At 39.5% G+C, this 25,159-nt stretch overlaps 1 protein-coding gene across 1 annotated transcript in view; it reads right to left on the bottom strand.

The window, feature by feature from the left end:
- IL13RA1 (interleukin 13 receptor subunit alpha 1) overlaps positions 1-9,599 on the bottom strand; it is an 81,604-nt gene extending 72,005 nt beyond the window's left edge. The window contains exons 1-2 of the mRNA XM_040266615.1: positions 9,560-9,599; positions 9,131-9,253 (exon numbers count right to left, since the gene is read on the bottom strand). Of these exons, the coding sequence (XP_040122549.1) occupies positions 9,131-9,253; positions 9,560-9,599 (163 nt within the window). The remainder of the gene's footprint in view (positions 1-9,130; positions 9,254-9,559) is intronic.
- Positions 9,600-25,159: the final 15,560 nt, after the last annotated feature.

The raw sequence follows: 25,159 nt of genomic DNA, 5'->3' as shown, positions 1-25,159 counted from the left end.
AACTATTCTTTTTTCTTAAAAACTCTAAACAGGCGAACATCTGTCTCCAATGCATCAGCTGTAGCGTTTCATTCCATCTTGATGAAAAGGAAAGCTTTATGATGACTTCAAGAGAAATGGCATAGAACTTTGAGAAAACTGAAAAATTTTGGCAATTGATATGTCAGAGATTTTGTCTTAATCATAAAAGGATATTTGATAGAAAGCAAAGGGTTCTACAATTGCTCTATTATTTTTGATAAATAAGCTTAAGTGTAAATGGAAATTTTTCTTTCAGGCTTGCACTCTAATGTACTTTTATTTAGTCTGTGAATATCCAGGTCTTACCAAATTCAGACTCAAATTGAAGTAGGGAAAACTGCTAGACCATTCAGGTATGACCTCAATCAAATCCCTTATGATTATACAGTGGAAGTGAGAAATAGATTTAAGGGCCTAGATCTGATAGACTGCCTAATGAACTATGGAATGACATTTGTGACATTGTACAGCAGACAGGGATCAAGACCATCCCCATGGAAAAGAAATGTAAAAAAGCAAAATGGCTGTCTGGGGAGGCCTTACAAATAGCTGTGAAAAGAAGAGAGGCGAAAAGCAAAGGAGAAAAGGAAAGATATAAGCATCTGAATGCAGAGTTCCAGAGAATAGCAAGAAGAGATGAGAAAGCCTTCTTCGGCAATCAATGCAAAGAAATAGAGGAAAACAACAGAATGGGAAAGACTAGAGATCTCTTCAAGAAAATTAGAGATACCAAGGGAACATGTCATGCAAAGATGGGCTCGATAAAGGACAGAAATGATCTGGACCTAACAGAAGCAGAAGATATTAAGAAGAGGTGGCAAGAATACACGGAAGAACTATACAAAAAAGATCTTCACGACTCAGATAACCATGATGATGTGATCACTCATCTAGAGCCAGACATCCTGGAATGTGAACTCAAGTGGGCCTTGGAAAGCATCGCTATGAACAAAGCTAGCGGAGGTGATGGATTTCCAGTTGAGCTGTTTCAAATCCTGAAAGATGATGCTGTGAAAGTGCTGCCCTCAATACTCCAGCAAATTTGGAAAACTCAGCAGTGGCCACAGGACTGGAAAAGGTCAGTTTTCATTCCAGTTCCAAAGAAGGCAATGCCAAAGAATGCTCAAACTACCACACAATGGCACTCATCTCACATGCTAGTAAAGTAAAGCTCAAAATTCTCCAAGCCAGGCTTCAGCAATACGTGAACCATGAACTCCCTGATGTTCAAGCTGGTTTTAGAAAAGGCAGAGGAACCAGAGATCAAATTGCCAACATCTGCTGGATCATGGAAAAAGCAAGAGAGTTCCAGAAGAACATCTACTTCTGCTTTATTGACTATGCCAAAGCCTTTGACTGTGTGCATCACAATAAACTGTGGAAAATTCTGAAAGAGATGGGAATACCAGACCACCTGACCTGCCTCTTGAGAAATCTGTATGCAGGTCAGGAAGCAGCAGTTAGAACTGGACATGGAACAACAGACTGGTTCCAAATAGGAAAAGGAGTACGTCAAGGCTGTATATTGTCACCCTGCTTATTTAACTTCTATGCAGAGTACATCATGAAAAACGCTGGACTGGAAGAAACACAAGCTTGAATCAAGATTGCTGGGAGAAATATCAATAACCTCAGATATGCAGATGATACCACCCTTATGGCAGGAAGTGAAGAGGAACTAAAAAGTCTCTTGATGAAAGTGAAAGAGGAGAGTGAAAAAGTTGGCCTAAAGCTCAACATTCAGAAAACGAATATCATGGCATCCGGTCCCATTACTTCATGGGAAATAGATGGGGAAACAGTGTAAAACAGTGTCAGACTTTATTTTTTGGGGCTCCAAAACCACTGCAGATGGTGACTGCAGCCATGAAATTAAAAGTCGCTTACTCCTTAGAAGAAAAGGTATGACCAACCTAGATAGTATATTCAAAAGCAGAGACATTACTTTGCCCACTAAGGTCCATCTAGTAAAGGCTATGGTTTTTCCTGTGGTCATGTATGGATGTGAGAGTTGGACTGTGAAGAAGGCTGAGTGCCGAAGAATTGATGCTTTTGAACTGTGGTGTTGGAGAAGACTCTTGATAGTCCCTAGGACTGCAAGGAGATCCAACCAGTCTGAAGGAGATCAACCCTGCGATTTCTTTGGAAGGAGTGATGCTAAAGCTGAAACTCCAGTACTTTGGCCACCTCATGAGAAGAGTTGACTCATTGGAAAAGACTCTAATGCTGGGAGGGATTGGGGGCAGGAGGAGAAGGGGACGACCGAGGATGAGATGGCTGGATGGCATCATGGACTCGATGGACGTGAGTCTGAGTGAACTCCGGGAGATGGTGATGGACAGGGAGCCCTAGAGTGCTGTGATTCATAGGGTCGCAAAGAGTCGGACACAACTGAGCGACTGAACTAAACTGAACCTAGGTTATGGATTTCTCAGACTGGAAGACAAGGTAACAGATGAAGAGTTTAACTTGTGTTTTAACATTAGTGGTTTCAGTTCAGTTCAGTTGCTCAGTCATGTCTTACTCTTTGTGACCCCATAGACTGCAGCACACCTGGCCTCCCTGTCCATCACCAACTCCCGGAGTTTACTTAGACTCATGTCCATCGAGTCTGTGATGCCATCCAACCATCTCATTCTCTGTCATCCCCTTCTCCTCCCACCCTCAATCCCTCCCAGCATCAGGGTCTTTTCCAATGAGTCAGTTCCTCGCATCAGGTGGCCAAAGTATTGGAGTTTCAGCTTTAGCATCAGTCCTTCCAATGAATATTCAGGACCCATTTCCTTTAGGATGCACTGGTAGGATCTCCTTGCAGTCGAAGGGACTCGCAAGAGTCTTCTCCATCACCACAGTTCAAAAGCATCAATTTATTGGTGCTCAGCTTTCTTTATAGTCCAACTCTAACATCCATACATGACTATTGGAAAAACCAAGGGTTTGACTAGGTGGACCTTTGTTGGCAAAGTTATGTCTCTGTTTTTTAATATGGTTTCTAGGTTGGTCATAGCATTTCTTCCAAGGAGCCAGCGAGTGTCTTTTAGTTTCATGGCTGCAGTCACCATCTGCAGTGGTTTTGGAGCCCCAAAATTAAAGTCTGTCACTGTTTCCACAGTTTTCCCATCTATTTGCCATTAAGTGGTGGGACTAGGTGCCATGATCTTAGTTTTCTGAATGTTGAGCTTTAGGCCAACTTTTTCACTCTCCTCTTTCACTTTCATCAAGAGGTTTTTTAGTTCTTCTTTGCTTTCTGCCATAAGGGTGCTGTCATCTGCATATCTGAGGTTATTGATAATTCTCCCAGCAATCTTGATTCAAGCTTGTGCTTCATCCAGTCCAGCATTTCTCATGATGTACTCTGCATAGAAGTTAAATAAGCAGGGTGACAATATACAGCCTTGACGTACTCCTTTTCCTATTTGGAACCAGTCTGTTGTTCCATGTCCAGTTCTAACTGCTGCTTCTTGATCTGCATACAGATTTCTCGGGAGGCAGATCAGGTGGTCTGGTATTCCCATCTCTTTCAGAATTTTCCACAGTTTATTGTGATGCACACAAAGGCTTTGGCATAGTCAATAAAGCAGAAATAGATGTTTTTCTGGAACTCTCTTGCTTTTTCAATGATCCAACATATGTTGGCAATTTCATCTCTGGTTCCTCTACCTTTTCTAAATCCAGCTTGAACATCTGGAAGTTCACGGTTCACATATTCCTGAAGCCTGGCTTAGAGAACTTTGAGCATTACTTTACTAGCGTGTGAGAGGAGTGCAATTGTGCGGTAGTTTGAGCATTCTTGGCATTGCCCTTCTTTGGGATTGGAATGAAAACCGACCTTTTCCAGTCCTGTGGCCACTGCCGAGTTTTCCAAATTTGCTGGCATATTGAGTGCAGCACTTTAACAGCATCATCTTTTAGGATTTGAAATAGCTCCACTGGAATTCCATCACCTCCACTAACTTTGTTCTTAGTGATGCTTCCGAAGGCCCACTTGACTTTGCATTTCACGATGTCTGGCTCTAGGTAAGTGACCACACCATGTGGTTATCTGGGTCATGAAGATCTTTTTTGTATACTTCTGTGTATTCTTGCCATCTCTTCTTAAAATTTTTCTTCTGTTTCATCCATACCATTTCTGCCCTTTATTGAGCCCATCTTTGCATGAAATGTTCCCTTGGTGTCTGTAATTTTCTTGAAGACATCTCTACTCTTTCCCAGTCTATTGGTTTCCTCTATTGCTTTGCACTGATCACTGACGAAGGCTTTCTTATCTCTCCTTGCTGTTCTTTGGAACTCTGCATTCAAATGGGTATATTATTCCTTTTTTCCTTTGCTTTTCACTACTCTTCTCTTCACAACTATTTGTAAGGCCTCCTCAAACAACCATTAGTGGTTTACCTTGTCATAACTATCACACGTTAATCATGAAATTAGCAAAATCAGGTGTTTGGGATCATTGGAATGATTGAGGCTAAGGGAAGGAAACTCTAAGGATTTTACTAATGCCACCATTTCAGAGTAAGAGTTTCTCATTTCAGTGAGTAGAATTTTCCAGGCTTAAAAATAGATAGCACCTATAAATACATATGTAAACTTGTCCTAAATTTAACATTACTTTTTGTTAAAATGCAAAATATCATTTTTTCCTACTCAGAGAAGGGCTCTTTGATTTCTATGAAGGATAAATTCTTAAAAAAAAAAACAGAAAAACAAACAAAAAAAAAACCCAAAAACCTTGAAAGTACTGTGAAATAAATATTTAAATGATTAGTTTAAAAGCACTGTTTCACTTATTGAAATATGTCACATTGTTTGGTTTTCAGGCTGTCTGCCTCAAGCCAATGTCCAAAAAAACTCACAGCAATATTTATATATATTTGCTCTTTTCTTCAATACTATAGTGATAATTCCAAAAGCTTAAGTACTGATAATGGAGATAAATAATTCTTCATTTTTGCTTTGTTTTAAGGTCTTTACACTTGTCAAAAAATTCTGGGGAAATACCTTATTATATTTAACTATTTTCAGTATCTAACAGGTATAGGTTTATACTTAGTAGACATAAAACTCATTTCAAATTTCTAATAACTGAAAAGATGACATAATATTAACCTGATATATCTGAAAGACACACCTAAATCTTTATTAGGTACTGTGTTTAGGGGTCTCATATTTGTTAGTTTATTTTTAACTGCAGGCATGCAATTTCAGTATTTGTTTTTATGGCAATTTCACAGGCATACCAGTGATGTAGGGAAAAGAAGCCTCAAACAAGGCCTTCTGTTGATACTTAATCTTGTTCTCCACTTTAAAACCACATATGTACTAAAAAGAAAATACTAGAGCATGTCAATTTCAAACATATTATTGTTGAAAAGAAATTCAGTATCAAACAGAAGGTGGTTAATTTAATATGCAAGTAAAATGAATCATTTTAGTTATGCCATTTTGTTTGTGAAGAAAAATACCTGGTTAACTATAGAAATTCTCGAATTAAAACATAAAACATGGTTGTGTTCTCAGAGCCAAAACCAGAGTGATGTGACTCCCACAAGATGGTTTCATTTTGTGGTAATGTTACTCATTTGACTGTCTTCAAGGAAATATTGAGTTGGCCAAAAAGTTCTTTTGGGGTTTTCCATATGATGTTACAAGAAACCCAAATGAAGTTTTTGGCCAACTTCATTGCAATTATGATCGACAGTGGGAGATTTCTTTGCAGTGTCCAATGTCAATCAATTTTTTAAAAACTTTTATTTTGTATTGGAGTAGAGCCAGATAATAATGCTGTGACAGTTTCAGGTGGACAGCAAAGGGCTCAGCCATACATATATGTGTATCTGTTCTCTTAACTCAACCGTTTTACTGTTTAAGTTGTTAGTTGTTACAGTAGTCCACAATACTAATTTTGGAAAGAGAAGCTTTCGGGCAGATTCCTGAATTAGACTTGTTGAATCCTGAGCCCTGTAAGACCATGACTCCTTTTGTGGATCCCCCTGCCCCCCGCCAGCCAGACAACCACCCCCAGCTCTATTGAGACACAATTGATATGGAACACTGTGTACATTTAAGGTGTATGTGTTGATTTGATGCATGTATATATTGTGAAATGATTACATTAGAGTTCATCACCACACATAATTACCATTTTGGACAGAGTAAAAACATTTAAATCTACTTTCTTAGCAACGTTCAAGTATATAATAAAATCTTCTTCACTATAATCACTATATACATTAGATATCCAGAACATAGTCATCCTGTAAGTGGAAATTTGTACCCTTTGACCAAAATCACCCTATTTTTGGTATCCCTCTGGCTACCACCATTCTACTTTCTGCAGCTGCAAGTTTGGCTTAAGATTTCCTGTATAAGTAACATTGTACAGTATTTGTCTTTCTCTTTCTCAGATTTATTTCACTTAGCATGATACCCTCAACATCCATCTGTGTTGTCACAAATAGTAGGATTCCCTTCTTTCCTTTGACTACATGAGCCATGTCTTCTTCATCCATACATATGGATCCATTTCATGTTTCCATAACACTAATTAGCATCATTTCACTTCAACAGGAAGAACTTTTCTCAGCATTTCTTGGAAGTCAGGTCTAGTGGTGATGGACTCCCTCAGCTTTTGTTTTCCTGGAAAAGTACTGATCTGTCCATTTCTGAAGGACAAATTTGCTGGATGGAGTATCCTTGGTTGGCAGTTATTTTTCCCTTTCAGAACTTGAAAAATATCATCCTACCCTCTCCTAGCCTGTAAGGTTTCTGCTGATAGCATCCCACAGATCATGTAGGCTTTCTTTACTCTTCATCCTTATCTTCTCCTCTGACTCCATAATTTCAAAGGTCTAGTATTTTAATGCAGATTAGTACTTCTCCTTGATCCATTCTGTTTTTAACACTCTTATTTCAGTTTTAACTTCATTCATTGTATTCGTAAGTGCCAGGAAATGTTTGGCTCTTTTTATGAGATTTCCATCTCCATTTAACTCCTCATTTTGTCTGTGTATTATTTTCCTGATTTTACTAAATTTTCTATTTTATTGTAGCTCATTGAGCTTCCTTAGAAAAACTATTTTGAATTCTTTCTTGGATAAGCTGCAGATCTCCATGTCTTTCTTACTATAAGATTGTTATGATCCTTTGGGGTGTCATATTTCCTTCATTTTTCATGTTCCTTGAAATTTTGCATTGCTATCTTCACATTTGAAATGGCAGCCACCTTCAACCAATTTTACTGACTGAGGGTGAGAAATACTTTCCATCTGTCCTGCTAGGGATTCTGAGGCTTTCACAGACGTTGGATGGGTACACCTGCTCTGTGATTCTGGCTCCCACATATGACAGAATTCATGAGCACATATGTCTTTTCTCCATCATGTAACATAGCAGGGCAGGTGCTAACAGCCTCCCATTTGATTTCCCAAGGGTGGTGCTACTTGTGTTCTTTCCCTGGCCCACAAACTCTGGCTGGCTTTCTGCACATGCAAGCACATAGATCCAGCTACAGGATGGAAGAGAGTGTGGTTGAGGCACATGGAGCACAGGGGGTGCCTGTGGGCCAGTGGGGGACCCACAGGCTAAATATCTCTAGGGATGTGTTGGCAGGCTTTTTCGTGGAGTCCATGACGTGGTTAGTAGGGTCTGTTTGCGTGTAATGCCCTCTAAGAATCCTATCTGCTGCTCTCTCAGCCTCTCTCTGCCTCCATCATTCAGCTCACAACTCAGTACTCTGGATAGAGCAAGAGAGAAATGGGCCTCTTTGGGAGCATCCTGTGCTGCTGGGAAACACAGCACCCCTTCATATGCTCTCACTTTTCCCTGCGTTAGAAATCAAGGGTGAGAAAGTCTCTCTTGGCACTGAGCTGTGCCACCTTGTGGAAAAGGTGACATGAATAAATCAAACTATTCCTCTTACCCTCTTCAATGCATTCAAACTTGTATAATTTTTGCTCCAATAACATGCTGGAACTTCTCCACTGGACTTCTGGGCTTCCCCCAAGGCTTTCTCGTCTGTGGGTGATTATCGAAAACAAGTGTTCTCCAAGGGATCCTAGACTGCAGCTGACAGGGGCTGGAGCCAGCTCATAGGCCACTGCAAGGTCCACAGACAGCACACAGGTCTGTCTGCCCATTACCTGATACATGGGGGGGTAAAATTCCTCCAGGTCCCTTGGTATGCGGGGCTGGATCCCACAGCTCCCACAAAGGCACTTCATCTATGTATGGATGCCAAATTGTTCTTGAGATGGGTATACAAACAAACGACATATTACAGGGCCATCTAGCTGATGTGTGAACTCCCTTTTTTGTCTTTTTAGCATTTTTGAAAATATATTTCTTTCTTTATTTGCCTGCACTGGGTCTTAGTTGTAGCAGGTGAGACCTTTAGTTGCAGCATGATTCCCTGACCAGGGATAGAACATGAGCCCTGCACTGGGAGTGCAGGGAAGTCCTCTCAACTCCCCTTTAATACCAAGATTCTGTTATACTAAAATGGCTGTAGAGATAGAATTCATGGACAGTTGTTGGTAAAGTTGGGGCAGACAGGGGAAAATAAGTGATGTATGTTATCCAGAGCTTCCCATAAGCCCTCAGAAGAATTTAATCTGTGGCAGTCTTCCAGGGAGACGGTCTTGGGAAACAAACATTGAGCATCAGGCCTGGCCCTGTACTATTTAACTTATTCATGTACTCTTAATGAAAGCAGAAGGGAAATGAACAATCCAGTTTTCTTTTAGAACAACTTCTGCTCAACAGTGAGTGAGATGAAAGGTGAGCATATTTTTCAGAGCTCAATCATATCCCATTCATAGCTGCAAGCTACAAAGATAAAATTCCTTGGGCTAACTGAAGTTCTCCCCATCCCTAAGAATAGAAATATCTCACTTTTTTGATGAAGAAATTCTGCAACCAAGACTGCTATGTGGACATAACACATTGCTGCCTGAAAAAGGAGACAAAGAAGGAACCGTGAGATTGTGCTCCAGGGCTTTGGGACGGCTTGTGTTTCGAACAAAGTGATAAGTAGTCATCTCTGAAAAATCTCCATTTTTTATATGAATCTTGGCCATGCTATCAAGCCACGTTTTCCTGAGCTCTGAGATACTTGTGTAGGACTTGGCTAAGCTATTCTGGAGATCAATTAGCATTTTGGGGTCCTTATCATGCTTCTTCATTTGAGCTGTGGCCATAAGAACAGTACGGATTCTCTCGGTCAAGTCTTTGACTTCTGAGGGAAAAGCAGTTGCGCAATATCAGAACAAACAAAAAAGACATATTTATCAATATTATTGGTGTGCTCTAAGCCTAAGCAGCCCGTCTTGGGAATAACATAGAACTTTTACCCCTTGTCAGAGATCTCGGTATTTGGTTCTTGGTTCTTGGCATGTGGGCATGCCTAAAGAGTTTTACATTAATTCTTTAGAAAAAATAGTCTACTACCTCAGGCTTCAAAGCCAGTGAGTTTGATGGCAGTATATTCCTAACACATAAAAGCATGAACTCTGGAGCCAGACTGCCTGGTTTTGCACTCCACCTCCTCTGCTGTCAATTTGATTGCCATGAAGGTAATCCATATTCGCCTTTATTGTTTAGTTTTAGTTACAATAGTAACTAAAATTGATATCATACTATGCGCCAAGGAGTGGCCTGAGCACTTTACATGTTTTAAACTTTATAACAACATTATGAATTAAGTACTATTATAATTCATTTCACCAATGGGAAAACCAATGTACACAGCAGTTATGTAGTTTGGCCAAAGCTGTGACGTTGGTAGGTGGTAGAGACAGGACTGACACTCAGGCAGTTGGGCTACAGAGCTCATGACCTTAGTCACTCTTCCATCTACCAACGGCCCTATGCTTTGATGTGAAAACCATACTGTAGACATTTCCAATTATGCAAAGAAGAGTTTAGGAATCACAGAACACTCTGAAGAGTTTAAAGAGATCATTACTTTCTCTTAAAGCATTGCTTTTGTCCTCAAAAGCACAAAGTTAGAGTTTCCTCTTTGTCAGTCCTATGGCTTCCTATTCACTCCAGCAGAGTAATCACAATTATATGTAGGGATCTGAGAAGAGGAGTAGGGACAGGTACAGGCCTTAGGCAGCTTTTCAATGTGAATCCACCAAAGGTGGAGAAAATTATATTCAAAAGTGTCTTCTTTGAAGATGACTTTTAAAAATGATTATCCATATGTGTGTGTGCACGCATGTGTGTGTGTGTATAGATATATATGCAATAGTAGAGATTCTTCTTCTCTTCTTATACATTAGTAGAGATTTCATTTACTGGGAGAAATCTATACCTTTGTTGTAATAGAGTTTATTGGTAATGATTGCCCTACCAGAATAAAACTGTCATTTCACAAATGAGTCATGAAAAAGATTTCCTATCACGGAGGTCTAAAACAGACCCCATTTACTTTGAAAAAATTGGTAGTCTAACTTTTATATAACATGGAATTAAGGATGGTAAAAAAAATAACTAGGAAAATAAACTCTTAGGGTATGAGTAAAAGATGCTAAATGACATAAGCTATTTCTGTGCTCTTGGGGTTAAATGGAACATATACTGATTTCTTAGGGAACCAGTAGAACTGGCTGAAAAGCAAACTTTCCCAGCCCGAGAATGGCTGGTACTATTCAGTGTTGTTTGTGTGTTTTTGTTTTTGTTGTTGTTGTTTTTTCAGTCTAAGCAACATTCCTATGGGAATATGTTTTGGTACAAAGATTCAACACGTCCCAAACATAAAGTATGCTGTGACTGTGAACTTTTTTTTTCCAGATTTTACACAAATTGTCAAATTATGCTGGAAGATGACCTTTCCCAAGAATGGGGATGATTCCTCTGGGAGGAAACATTCTCTATTGGCAAGGGAATCTTCTTCCCTTGTACACATACATCACTGAAGAACAGAACCTACTCTCCATGCAACAAAACAACACATGAATGCCAGAAGCCACCACGGGAGATCCCACCCATGACAAGGTCATGTGCAAGAGAACTGTTAAGCAAGGCTTCAGAACTCAAGGGGCTCTCTAGGCTTTCTTGAGCATCTACCCCAAAACCAGAATCTGTCCGTTTTACTGTTTCATGACTTTCACCAACTCCTCTGACATTAACAGGGGGCTAACCCTGACCACTTTTCTCTGGAGAAAATCAACTGAGGGCTATAGCTAATAAGTCTGCTGGACATGAGAGGAATATTTCAAATCAAACCCCCTCTGTTAACATTCTAGCTTGCTTAGCAGGTATATCCAGACTCTTACAGCTACGCATGTGATTATTTACAGCCTCCCAACTGTGAGAGGCACAGAAAGCCTAAAACATAGAGCCTTTGAAAGAGTTAAAAGTTATTAGAGTAGTGCTAGTGCTGATGTAGGATTTCATTATTGGGCCAATGCTTGTTGCTAAGTTCCCATATCTCTTATCCACTGTGCACCTGGGAATGCATTAGTTAACATAGTGAGAATGCAAGAAAAACAAGTGTAGCCTTGAATTTAACCGTATCAGACTTTTGAGCTAATTGGTTCTTTCTTGTAACTCATTGCACCTTTGCTCTGTGAAAAACGTAACTCTGTCTGGCAATTTCTGAGGCTGACATAGATTAGAAATATAAAGAAAAAACACTTTGAGGGAAAATAAGTTTCCTGGTTGAGCAGCCTTTATCAAAAGAGGGTCATAAAATGTTCACAGGCCTCCAAGGCCAGAAGATACTGTACACAACATCATTTGTGGGAAAGGTATGCAGAAAAATCATGGTTTGGATAAGGGCAAAACTGCTGGAATGTTTGGACTGACTCTGTATGACATTGCATCTTTCATTTCCCTCTATGTATAAGGCAAGGTATAAAAGTACCTTTTGAAAAATAAAGTTTTGGGGGCCTCACTCTCCAAAGCAGCTTGGTCACCCTGTGTTTTTTCTTCTTTTTTTTCTTTTTCTCTCTCTCTCTCTCTCTCTCCCTCTCCCTCCTTTTCAGGCTGATACCTTGGAGCATAGGGGCTCCCTGCGTTCACTTATCTGCCCGGGTTTCTAAGACCTGAACGGGAAGACATTCTGCGTCTTCACTCCCTCGGGAGACCAGGAGGGCACCTGTGGCCTCCGTGAACAGGGCAAACTTCTTGTCTCAGAGTTTTATTGGCTTTCTATGTAAACCAAGGAATATCAGCCTCTTTCTCTCCTCTATTTTCTTATCTTCAACTTTCTTTCCTTCTCTCTCTAAATCAATCGCTGACGCCATTTCTCCTTCGGGTTTCCCTGGATCCTGCGGGGGCTGGACCCCGGCGCATGAACTTTTACAACGTTTTAGGTTTGAAGTATATAGGTAGGCAAGACTAACGGTGTTCAGGGTCATGGGTTTGGCCTCAGCCAACTGTTGCCTAAGAACAACAGCCTTGGACGTGGGTTTGCCAATAAGTATCTCTGGAAGGCCCCAGTTAACAGATGATTCTTTAAGCTCAGAAAATCATCAAGTAATGAATCCCTTCTGTGCCATTCCTCATCTGCTGGCAAAGGATCAGGCAGCTGTTAGCTACTCTAGTAAGTGAAGTTTTGTGAAATTTCCAACTCAGTGCTTATTTAGCCAATCTTATAAATGAGAACCAGAGAAGGCAATGGCACCCCACTCCAGTACTCTTGCCTGGAAAATCCCATGGATGGAGGGGCCTGGTGGGCTGCAGTCCATGGGGTCACTAAGAGTCAGACACAACTGAGTGACTTCACTTTCACTTTTCACTTTCACGCACTGGAGAAGGAAATGGCAACCCACTCCAGTGTTCTTGCCTGGAGAATCCCAGGGATGGGGGAGCCTGGTGGGCTGCCATCTATGGGGTCGCACAGAGTTGGACATGACTGAAACAACTTAGCAGCAGCAGCATAAATGGGAACAATGGTTGAGGGAAAAAAAAACACACACACATTTCTTTTCTAAGTTTAAATATCAAGCACAGAGAAAATTAAAATTATATCATAATTATGTATACATAGTATAGTCATTCATTCACTCATTCAACTAATACTGAATGTTTACTGTGTACCTGGCAGTATTCTAGGTGCCAGAGGTACAGGGATATACGAGACAAAGCCTTGACCTATGAAGCTCACTTTCTGTACACTTGATACTATATAAATGTTGTGAATGCAAAGCGCAGTTTAACTTGAGGAGTGAAACGCCCCTAACATTGAACATGGTTCTAATTTTTCACTTAAAGTGAGAACATACCTTCATAGGTCTGTCACTGTTTGCAAAGTTATTGATAATGAATAAAGACTCCTGAAATCTCAATCCTCCACTTAGTGCTACATCTACTATCAACTGGCTTACAGCAATTATTATCTGTGGAAAGAAGAAATGTCTTTTTTTCAATGTTATTTTTCAAATGTCATTTTTTCAAATGTCTTTTGAATACATGCTGCTTCTTTTCTTTTTATTTATTTTATTTTATTTTTATTTTTTTGCTTCTTTTCTTCAGTGTACCAACCCATGAGCACTCATACAAAATGCTTCTTTTAAAGATTTTATAGAGTTCCATCAAAATCTATTTTCCTCCTACGTGAGTGGTTTAAATTCTTCTATTGAAACAACAACTTTAGGGGCTGGCCTGGGGGCTCAGTGGTAAAGAATCTGCCTGCCAATGCAGGAGATATGGGTTCAATCCGTGGTCCAGGAAGATCCCACATGCTGAGAATCAAGTAAATCTGTGCCAGAACTATTGAGCCTGCACTCTAAAGCCCGTGAGCTACAACTACTAAGCCCACATGCTGTGGCTACTGAAGCCTGAGCATCCGAGAGCCCATGCTCTGCAACAAGAGAAGCCAATGCAATGAGAAGCTGGCACAACAAGGAAGAATAGCCCTTGCTTGCCACAACTAGAGAAAGCCTGCACAGCAATGAAGAACCCAGCACGGGCAAAAATAAAGAAAAAAATTGTAAAAAGCTAAAGACAGAGGAAACGAAGCAACTGACAAAGAATTAATCTCAAAAATGTACAAGCAGCTCATGCAGCTCCATTCCAGAAAGATATATGACCCAATCAAAAAATGGGCTGAAGAAGTAAACAAACATTTCTCCAAAAAAGACATACAGATGGCTAACAAACACACGAAAAGATGTTCAATATCACTCATTATCAGAGAAATGCAAATCAAAACCACAATGAGGTATCATCTCACGCCAGTCAGAATGGCTGCTATCAAAAGTCTACAAACAATAAATGCTGGAGAGGGTGCAGAGCAAAGGGAACCTTCTTACACTGTTGGTGGGAATGTAAACTAGTACAGCCACATGGAGAACAGTGTGGAGATTCCTTAAAAGACTGGAAATAGAACTGCCATATGACCCAGCAATCCCACTGCTGGGCATCCACACCGAGGAAACCAGAACTGAAAGAGACACGTGTAACCTAATGTTCATTGCAGCACTATTTACTATAGCCAGTACATGGAAGCAACCTAGATGTCCATCGGCAGACAAATAGATAAGAAAGCTGTGGTACGTATACACAATGGAATATTACTCAGCCATTAAAAAGAATGCATTTGAATCAGTTCTAACGAGGTAGATGAACCTGGAGCCTATTATACAGAGTGAAATAAGTCAGAAAGAAAAACACCAATACGTTATACTAATGCGTATATATGGACTTTAGAAAGATGGTAACGATGACCTATATGCAAGACAGCAAAAGAGACACAGATGTAAAGAACAGTCTTTTGGACTCTGTGGGAGAAGGCGAGGGTGGGATGCTTTGAGAGAATAGCATTGAAACAAGTATATTATCATATGTGAAACAGATCGAAGAACAGAACCAGTCCAGGTTTGATGCATGAGACAGGGTGTTCAGGGCTGGTGCCCTGGGATGACCCAGAGGGATGGGATGGGGAGGGAGGTGGGAGGGGGGTTCAAGATGGGGAACACTTATACAACCATGGCTGATTCATGTCAATGTGTGGCAAAAATCACTATAATATTGTAAAGTAATTAGCCTCCAATTAAGATAAAGTAATTAATTTTTGAAAAGCTAACGACAAAGTCATATCATAAAACAAAGAAATAGCAACCTTAGTAAAGTTGCAGGATACAAAATTAATACACAGAAATCCCTGGCATTCCTATACAGTAACAATGAAAAATCAGAAAGAGAAATTAAGGAGCAACTGCATTCACTACTTCAACAAAAAAAATAAAATACCTAGGAGTCAACCTAGCAGTGGCCACAGGACTGGAAAAGGTCAGTTTTCATTCCAATCCCAAAGAAAGGCAATGCCAAAGAATGCTCAAACTACCGCACAATTGCACTCATCTCACATGCTAGTAAAGTAATGCTCAAAATTCTCCAAGCCAGGCTTCAGCAATACGTGAACCATGAACTCCCTGATGTTCAAGCTGGTTTTAGAAAAGGCAGAGGAACCAGAGATCAAATTGCCAACATCCGCTGGATCATGGAAAAAGCAAGAGAATTCCAGAAAAACATCTATTTCTGCTTTATTGACTATGCCAAAGCCTTTGACTGTGTGCATCACAATAAACTGTGGAAAATTCTGAAAGAGATGGGAATACCAGACCACCTAACCTGCCTCTTGAGAAATCTGTATGCAGGTCAGGAAGCAACAGATAGAACTGGACATGGAACAACAGACTGGTTCCAAATAGGAAAAGGAATACGTCAAGGCTGTATATTGTCACCCTGCTTATTTAACTTCTATGCAGAGTACATCATGAGAAATGCTGGACTGGAAGAAACACAAGCTTGAATCAAGATTGCTGGGAGAAATATCAATAACCTCAGATATGCAGATGATACCACCCTTATGGCAGGAAGTGAAGAGGAGCTAAAAAGCCTCTTGATGAAAGTGAAAGAGGAGAGTGAAAAAGTTGGCCTAAAGCTCAACATTCAGAAAACGAATATCATGGCATCTGGTCCCATCACTTCATGGGAAATAGATGGGGAAACAGTAGAAACAGTGTCAGACTTTATTTTTGGGGGCTCCAAAATCACTGCAGATGGTGACTGCAGCCATGAAATTAAAAGACGCTTACTCCTTGGAAGAAAAGTTATGACCAACCTAGATAGTATATTCAAAAGCAGAGACATTACTTTGCTGACTAAGGTCCGTCTAGTCAAGGCTATATATGGTTTTTCCTGTGGTCACGTACGGATGTGAGAGTTGGACTGTGAAGAAGGCTGAGCACCGAAGAATTGATGCTTTTGAACTATGGTGTTGGAGAAGACTCTTGAGAGTCCTTTGGACTGCAAGGAGATCCAACCAGTCCATTCTGAAGGAGATCAACCCTGGGATTTCTTTGGAAGGACTGATGCTAAAGCTGAAGCTTCAGTACTTTGGCCACCTCATGCGAAGACTTGACTCATTGGAAAAGACTCTGATGCTGGGAAGGATTGGGGGCAGGAGGAGAAGGGGACGACCCAGGATGAGATGGCTGGATGGCATGACGGACTCGATGGACGGGAGTCTGAGTGAACTCCTGGAGATGGTGATGGACAGGGAGGCCTGGCGTGCTGGGATTCATGTGGTCGCAAAGAGTCAGACACGACTGAGCGACTGAACTGAACTGAACCGAACTGAGTCAACCTACCTAACGAGGCAAAAGACTGAAATGAAGGAAACTCTAAGACACTGATGAAAAAATCAAAACACAAATGGAGAGATATGCCATGTTCTTGGATCACAAGAATCAATATTATGATAATGACCATACTACCAAAGGCAATCTACAGATTCAGTGCAATCCCTATCAAATTGCCAATGGCAGTTTTCACAGAACTAGAACAAAAAATTTTACAATATGTATGGAAAGACAACAGACCCCAAATAGCCAAAGCAATCTTGAAAAAGAAAAATGGAGCTAGAGGAATCAACCTTGCTGACTTCAGACTATACTACAAAGCTACAGTAATCAAGACAGTACGGTATTGGCACAAAAACAGAATTATAGATCAATGGAGGTTCCTAATTTCAAATTTTATCAGGACTTTTCTTAGTTTGATGTGAAAAACTTTTGAAACACACAGCACATCTAGGTCTGAAACCATTTTCATAATTAGTGAACTGATACAATGGTGGTCAGGTATTTACCTTCAATACGTTTGCTAGCAAGCAGTTTTAGCAAAGTTGGGAATTAAGGACATTTCTTTGATGGTTTCTCATTTCTTTTCACTAGTCTATCTCAATGTGCAGACTTCCAACTCCAGTACCTCAGCTCCTTTCTTTGTTTCTGACTAGGGCCTACCTAAATAGTTTAGACAGTAGTATATGTTACAGCATATACACTACATAATGATAACAGTATAATGCCATGTAATGTTGCTTTTAGGCTGCACCGTTGGCTCAGCAGTAAAGAATCTGCCTTCAATGCAGGAGATGCAGATGTGAGTTTGATCCCTGGGTTGGGAACAATCCCTGGAGGAAGGCATGGCAACTCCTTTGGCTAGAGAATCCCATGGAGACAGGAGCCTGGCGTTCTACAGTCCACAGGGTTGCAAAGAGCCCAGACACGACTGAAGCAACTGAGCATGTATGCATAGTGCTTTTTAATCTCGCAGGCTCCTTTTAATGAAGGCTTATATGATTCAGGCTAAAGTATTCATGGCCAGATGCTTTACTCCTGATCTGAGAAGCAAGATACTACAGGAGTTGTGTGCAAGCTCTTGAGTCCAAGTGTCCTAGATTCAAACTTTGACTTTATCAATTATTCATTGAATGGCTTTGAGAAAGTGAATTAACCCTCCTGTGTCTCACTTTCCTTAAAGGCAATATAGGGATAACAACAATACCTACATTATAGAGCTGTTATGAGGATTAAAATGACCATACACACAGTATTACTACTTAACCACTTTATCGAGCACTCAGACATGGTTCTAAGTCTGCAATTTATTAATTCATTTTATTTGAATATAGGACTTGAGAGAAATTGATGTTTTAACCCAGAAGGATGGACCCTAATGGGGAAGTTCAAAAACATCAGCACACTAATTGCAGAAATGCTTTGGAGGAAGGTGGTATTCAAGTGACATCTCTATGAAAGCAAATATGAGATACTCTAACATATAATGTTAGACCAAGTATCGAAATATAATTAGATAGAAGATTTTTACAGAAAGCATATACTTCTATCAGATTTTAACATCACTGATGACGTTTCTAAAAAGCTACTTATGGCTATTTCCTCCTGTATAACCCAGTCTCCAATAAACAACTGCAATGGGACTGACCATGGCAGTAAAGATAGAAATATGACCAAGCATTTCCCATATTACAGCTGATGGCAACTGAGCCAAGAACTCCCAACTGTGTTTTAGTTCACACCTGTTTCATCACACAAACAAAAAATTATGGAGATGTTGAATAACAACTGCCACATACTAAGTGTCTATTATGAGCTAGGCATTTTGTGCCTGGCACTACATACACTTTATTTTTAACCCTCATGACAAAGCTGACACATAGTTGGCCTCATTTTACAGATGAGGCAAATAGTTAAGATGGACTGAGTAAAATCACCAGGGTCACATATTAAGTAAGTAGCTAAGCTATGATTTAAGTCCAGGCAGGTCTGATTTCAAAGTCCATGTTTTCCACTAAACCTTGAGACTTCGCTCATTATTTTTAACTAACTGGGCGTGGTAGAGATGAAAAACACAAGTACTTCATTTGTTACTTAGTCATCTTGTTTAATCCTCACCAAAACCATACCAAGTGGATAGGGATAGTTACCAGTATTTTACTTACGAAGCGTCTGAGGTACTAAGAGAGTAAAGAAGTCCTCGCTAAGGTCACACAGTGTGTGATACTCATGGAATCTGGAATCTCTGCTCTTAACACCTATGTTCTCAAGCAGTGTTGTCCAGTAGAAATAGGATATGAGTCACATGTGTACTCTTATTTAAATTGTCTAGCAGTCACATTAAGAAGTAAAATGACACAAGTGAATTTTGATTTATTTTACTTAAACCAATATATCCAAAATATCATTTCAACATATAGTCAATATAAAACAATTGAGATATTTTACTTCTTTGTATGTAGTCTTCAAAAGTCAATGTGTCCTGAATTCAGACTAGCTAAATTTCAAGTGCCAGATGGCCACCTGTGGCTAATAGTGTTGCATTAGACTGGGAAGCTCTATACCTTAATGCAGAGAGGCTAAAGATTGAACACAAGAAAGAGAAGCTTTGGTTTTCACTGACCTGCAGATGTGTCCTTAAAAAGGTTTTCCTTTTGGTGTACTCAAAGTTGTTTCTCATCAGAAGATACAAAAGTGCAGAGGCTTCATTCCTGGTTGAGCCAATCTGTGACGTGCAGCACTTTAAAACCTCATAGCAAAACGCAGCACACATGTTTGCCCTTCCTTTGAAAAAGGCCGAGGGAAACTAAACAATAGGAAAACATAAATAATTATCTGAAAAGCCATCAAACAGAAATCAATCAACTATCAAGTGCCTACAGTATTCTCCCTAAAACTAAGCTGGGTGTGTTGAGGATACACAATCAACATAAGATTAGGGCACTGCTCTGGAGAACCCAAGCTAGATAAAAACATAAAGACCAGCATGTATAATGAATGACTGAAATCATGACTCATTTCATGATGATGGTCTCAATTTGGGCCATAAAAATGGGAAGGCCAATCTGCCTTACTTACTCTTTTGCTTTATATTTAAACAGTTCCTTATATTATAAACTTCCAAATGCTAGGAAAATTATATCAAGAATCTATTCAGCAAATAAAGTTGATCTTTTAACAAAATGGAGTATAGATGAATTGTACACACACAAACAGAAACATGTGCATCCTCTACTCATAAACAGTGTTGAGTAAAATACAGGTTGGCATAGAAAAAGTAGAAAAGTGACTATCTAATCCTCAAAACAGGCAAGTGACTGCTACTTGTGGAATGTATTCAGTCTGCTTTGTGGAAAATAAGCTATACATAGAACACAGGCTTATTGCAAACTTCCATGCTTACATGTCTTGGCAAGTGAGTACTAAGCTGCTCCAGGGTACACAGTGGATTTTTTCAGGGAGTGTGAAGCTAGATTCTCTCAAAATCATTCTCAGGAATATTGGATTTACCCATATTATAGGAATCAACATAAGGCTAGGGCCTAATTTCAATATTATTTTTTAGAAATCTTGAATTTTAGCCCATTATATAGGAATCTATCTTCTTTTTATCACCTTAACACTAAGTACAATGCTTCTTACTGTTTATGCGTCTTCATCTATTAATGAACATTTAATAAATGTTTTCTAGCTGGCATTGAAAAAATCTCATCAATGGTTTCACCAGATTAAATAAATCTTTTTGGGCAAGATACTTCTGTATAGACAGGAAGGGAAGGTACAGCGGTAGAGTAATCTGCTATAGGAAATCTTCTATCTATCACTTCACAATTATTGAAATTAAAAATACTCTAGAAGGAATTAATAGCAGAATATCTGAAGCAGAAGAAGGGATCAGTTAGCCAGAAGATAAAGTGGCAGAAATAACTGCTGAAGAGCAGAATCAAGTAAAAAGAATGAAAATAACTGAGGATAGTCTCAGAGACCTCTGGGACAGTATTAAATGCACCAACATTAGAATTATAGGGGTCCCAGAAGAAGAGAAAAAGAAAGGGTATGAGAAAAGTTTTTAAGAGATTATAATTGAAAATTTCCCCAACATGGAAAAGGAAATGGTCAATCGAGTCCAAGAAGCACAAAGAGTCCCATACAGGATAAACCCAAGGAGAAACATGCCAAGACACATACGAATCAAACTAACAAAGACTAAACACAAAGAAAGAATATTAAAAGCAGCAAGGGACAAGCAACAAGTAACACACAGGGGAAACCCCATACGTTTAACAGCTGATCTTTCAGCCGAAACTGTGCAGGCCAGAAGGGAATGGCACGATATATTTAAAGTACTGAAATGGAAAAATCTACAACCAAGATTACTCTAACTGGCAAGGATCTCATTCAAATTTGATGGAGAAATCAAAAACTTTTCAAACAAGCACAAGTTAAGAGAATTCAGTACCCACCAAACCAGCTTTACAACAAATGTTACAGGGACTATATAGTCAGGAAACACAAGAGAAGAAAAAGATCTATAGAAACAAACCCCAAACAATTAAGACAATGGCATTAGGAATATATCAATAATTACTTTAAGTGCAAATGGATTAATTGCTCCAACCAAAAGACACAGACTGGCTGAATGGATACAAAAACAAGACCCATGTATATGCTGTCTGCAAGAAACCCACTTCAGACATAAAGACACATATAGACCGAAAGTGAGAGGATGGAAAAATATATTCCACGCAAATGGAAAGCAAAAGAAAGCTGGGGTAGCAATCCTCATACCAGACAAAGTAGACCTTAAGATAAAGAATATTACAAGAGATAAGGAAGGACACTACATAATGATCAAGGGATCAATCCAACAGGATGACATAACAATTGTAAATATCTAGGCACACAACATAGGAGCACCTCAATACATAAGGTAAACACTAACAGACATAAGAGGAGAGTTTGACAGTAACACAATAATAGTAGGAGACTTTAACACCCCACTCACACCAATGGACAGATCATCAAAACTGAAAATTAATAACGAAACACAAGTCTTAAATGATACATTAGATGAAATGGGTCTCATTGATATCTTCAGGACATTCCATCCAAATGCAGAAGAATACATCTTTTTCTCAAGTGCACATGGAACATTCTCCAGGATAGACCACATCTTGGGTCACAAATGAAACCTCAGTAAATTTAAGAAAATTGAAATCCTATCAAGCATCTTTTCTGACCATGCTATGAGATGGGATGAGGTTTTTTCACAAGAAAAAAACTGTAAGAAACACAAATAAATGGAGATTAAACAACAGGTTTCTAAATAACCAACAGCTTACTGAAGAAATCAAAAGGGAAATCAAAAAATTTCAGAAACAAATGACAATGAAAACATGGCAATTCAAAAGGTATGGGATGTAGCAAAAGCAGTTCTAAGAGGGAAGTTGATAGCAATACAATCCTACCTCAAGAAACAAGAAAAACATCGAATAGACAACCTACCTGTACACCTAAAACAACTGGAAAAAGGACAAAAAACCTGAAAATTAGTAGAATGAGAGAAATCAAAAGATCTGAGCAGAAATAAATGATAAAGAAATGAAAGAAACAATAATAAAGATTAATAAAACTAAAAGCTGGTTCTTTGAGAAGATAAACAAAGTTGACAACCCCTTAGCCAGACTCATCAAGAAAAAAAGAGACAAGCATCAAATCAACAAAGTTAGAAATGAAGGAGAGGTTACAACAGACCATGCAGAAATACAAAGGATTATAAGAGACTATTACAAACAACTATATGGCAATAAAATGGATAAACTGGAAGAAATGACGCTGGGAAGGAGAAATCAGTATTGTGAAAATGACTATACTACCAAATGCAATCTATAGATTCAGTGTGATCCCGAATCAAATTACCAATGGCACTTTTCACAGAACTAGAACAAAATATTTCACCATTCGTATGGAAGCACATAACGACCCTGAATAGCCAAAGCAATACTGAGAAAGAACTGAACTGGAGGAATCAACTTTCCTGATTTCAAATTATACTACAAAGCTACAGTCATCAAGACGGTATGGTACTGGCACAAATACAGAAATATAGACCAATGGAACAAGATAGAAAGCCCAGAAATAAACCCATGCACCTATGGCTACCTTATTTTTGACAAAGGAGGCAAGAATATACAATGGGGCGGAGACAGCCTCTTCAATGAATGGTGCTGGGAAAACTGGACAGCTACATGTAAAAGAATGAAATTAGAACACTTCCTAACAGCACACAAAGATAAACTCAAAATGGATTAAAGACCTAAATGTAAGACCAGAAACTATAAAACTCTTAGATGAAAACATAGGCAGAACACTCGATGACATAAATAAAGCAAGATCCTCTATGACCCACCTCCTAGAGTAATGGAAATAAAAACAAAAGTAAACAAGTGGGACCTGATTAAACATAAAAGCCTTTGCACAGCAAAGGGTACTATAAGCAAGGTGAAAAGACAACCCTCAGAATAGGAGAAAATAATAGCAAATGAAACAACAGACACAGGATTAATTTCCAAAATATACACGTAGTGCATACAATTCAATACCAGGAAAACAAATACCCCAATCAAAAAGTGGGGAAAAGAGCAAAACAGACATTCCTCCAAAGAAGACATACAGATAGCTAACAAACACATGAAAAGATATCCAATACTGCTCATTATTAGAGAAATGCAAACCAACACTACAATGAGATATCACCTCATACCAGTCAGAATGGCCATCACCAAAAAGTCTACAAAGAGTATACTGGAGAGCATGTGGAGAAAAGGGAGTGCTCTTCCACTGCTGGCGGGAATGTAAATTGATACAGCCACTATGGAAGACGGTATGGAGATTCCTTTGAAAACTAGGAATAAAACTGCCATATGACCCAGCATCCCACTCCTAGGCATATACCCTGAGGAAACCAAAATTGAAAAAGACACATGTATCCCATTGTTCACTGCAGCACTCTTTACAATCGCTAGAACGTGGAAGGAACCTAGATGTCCATCGACAGATGAATGGATAAAGAAGTTGTCGTACATATACACGATGGAATATTACTCAGCCACAAAAAGGAACACATTTGAGTCGGTTCTCATGAGGTGGATGAACCTAGAGCCTATTATATAGAGTAAAGTAAGTCAGAAAGAGAAAGAGAAATATCATATACTGACACATATACACAGAATCTAGAAAAACGATACTGAAAAATTTATTTGTTGGGCAGCATGGAGAAACAGACATGGAGAATAGGTTTATGGATGTGGCAGGAGGGGAGGATAGGGTGAGATGTATGAGGAGAGTAAGAAGGAAACTTACATTACCATATGTAAAGTAGATAGCCAACAGGAATTTCCTGTTGTCTCAGGAAACTCAAACAGGGGCTCTGTATCAACCTAGAGGGTTGGGATGGGGCGGGAGATGGGAAGCAGTTTCTAAAGCGAGGGGATATATGTATACCTATGGCTGATTCATGTTCAGGATTGATAGAAAATAACAAAAATCTGTAAAGCTGCTGCTGCTGCTAAATCACTTCAGTCGTGTCTGACTCTGTGCGACCCCATAGATGGCAGCCCACCAGGCTCCCCCGTCCCTGGGATTCTGCAGGCAAGAACACTGGAGTGGGTTGCCATTTCCTCCTCCAATGCATGAAAGTGAACACTGAAAGTGAACTCGCTCAGTCGTGTCCGACTCTTAGTGACCCCATGGACTGCAGCCTACCAGGCTCCTCTGTCCATGGGATTTTCCAGGCAAGAGTACTGGAGTGGGGTGCCATTGCCTTCTCCGTCTGTAAAACAATTATCCTTTAATTAAAAAAAAAATTAGAATGAGATCTAAAAAAAAAAAAACACCAATATGCAACTTGTAACAGATTTATTGGTAACGATGATAGACAGAATCCCGGAATGGTGCTCCATCTTTCTGGCTATTTCCTTAGTCTACTTTTTTAAAGGAATGGGGTAGTGTTTAGAAGCATGGACTCATATGATAATTGGCAAGATCAGAATCCGGATCTGCTACCAACTAGCTATGTGACTTTAAGTTCCCTGTGAGCTTCACTTCTCTCACTTTAAAATGGGAAAAATACAGATGGCTAACAAATACATGAAAAGATGCTCAACATCACTCATTATTAGAGAAATGCAAATCAAAACCACAATGAGGTACCACTTCACACCAGTCAGAATGTCTGCGATCCAAAAATCTGCAAGCAATAAATGCTGGAGAGGGTGTGGAGAAAAGGGAACCCTCCTACACTGTTGGTGGGAATGTAAACTAGTACAGCCACTATGGAGAACAGTGTGGAGATTCCTTAAAAAATTGCAAATAGAACTGCCTTATGACCCAGCAATCCCACTGCTGGGCATACACACGGAGAAAACCAGAATTGAAAGAAACACATGTACCCCAATGTTCATCGCAGCACTGTTTATAATAGCCAGGACATGGAAACAACCTAGATGTCCATCAGCAGATGAATGGATAAGAAAGCTGTGGTACAT

The sequence above is a fragment of the Oryx dammah genome, unplaced genomic scaffold, assembly GCF_014754425.2.
Source record: "Oryx dammah isolate SB20612 unplaced genomic scaffold, SCBI_Odam_1.1 HiC_scaffold_23, whole genome shotgun sequence".
Lineage (NCBI taxonomy): Eukaryota > Metazoa > Chordata > Mammalia > Artiodactyla > Bovidae > Oryx > Oryx dammah.
The sequence above is the reverse complement of the archived record's forward strand: the minus strand, read 5'-3'. Positions and strand labels throughout refer to the sequence as shown.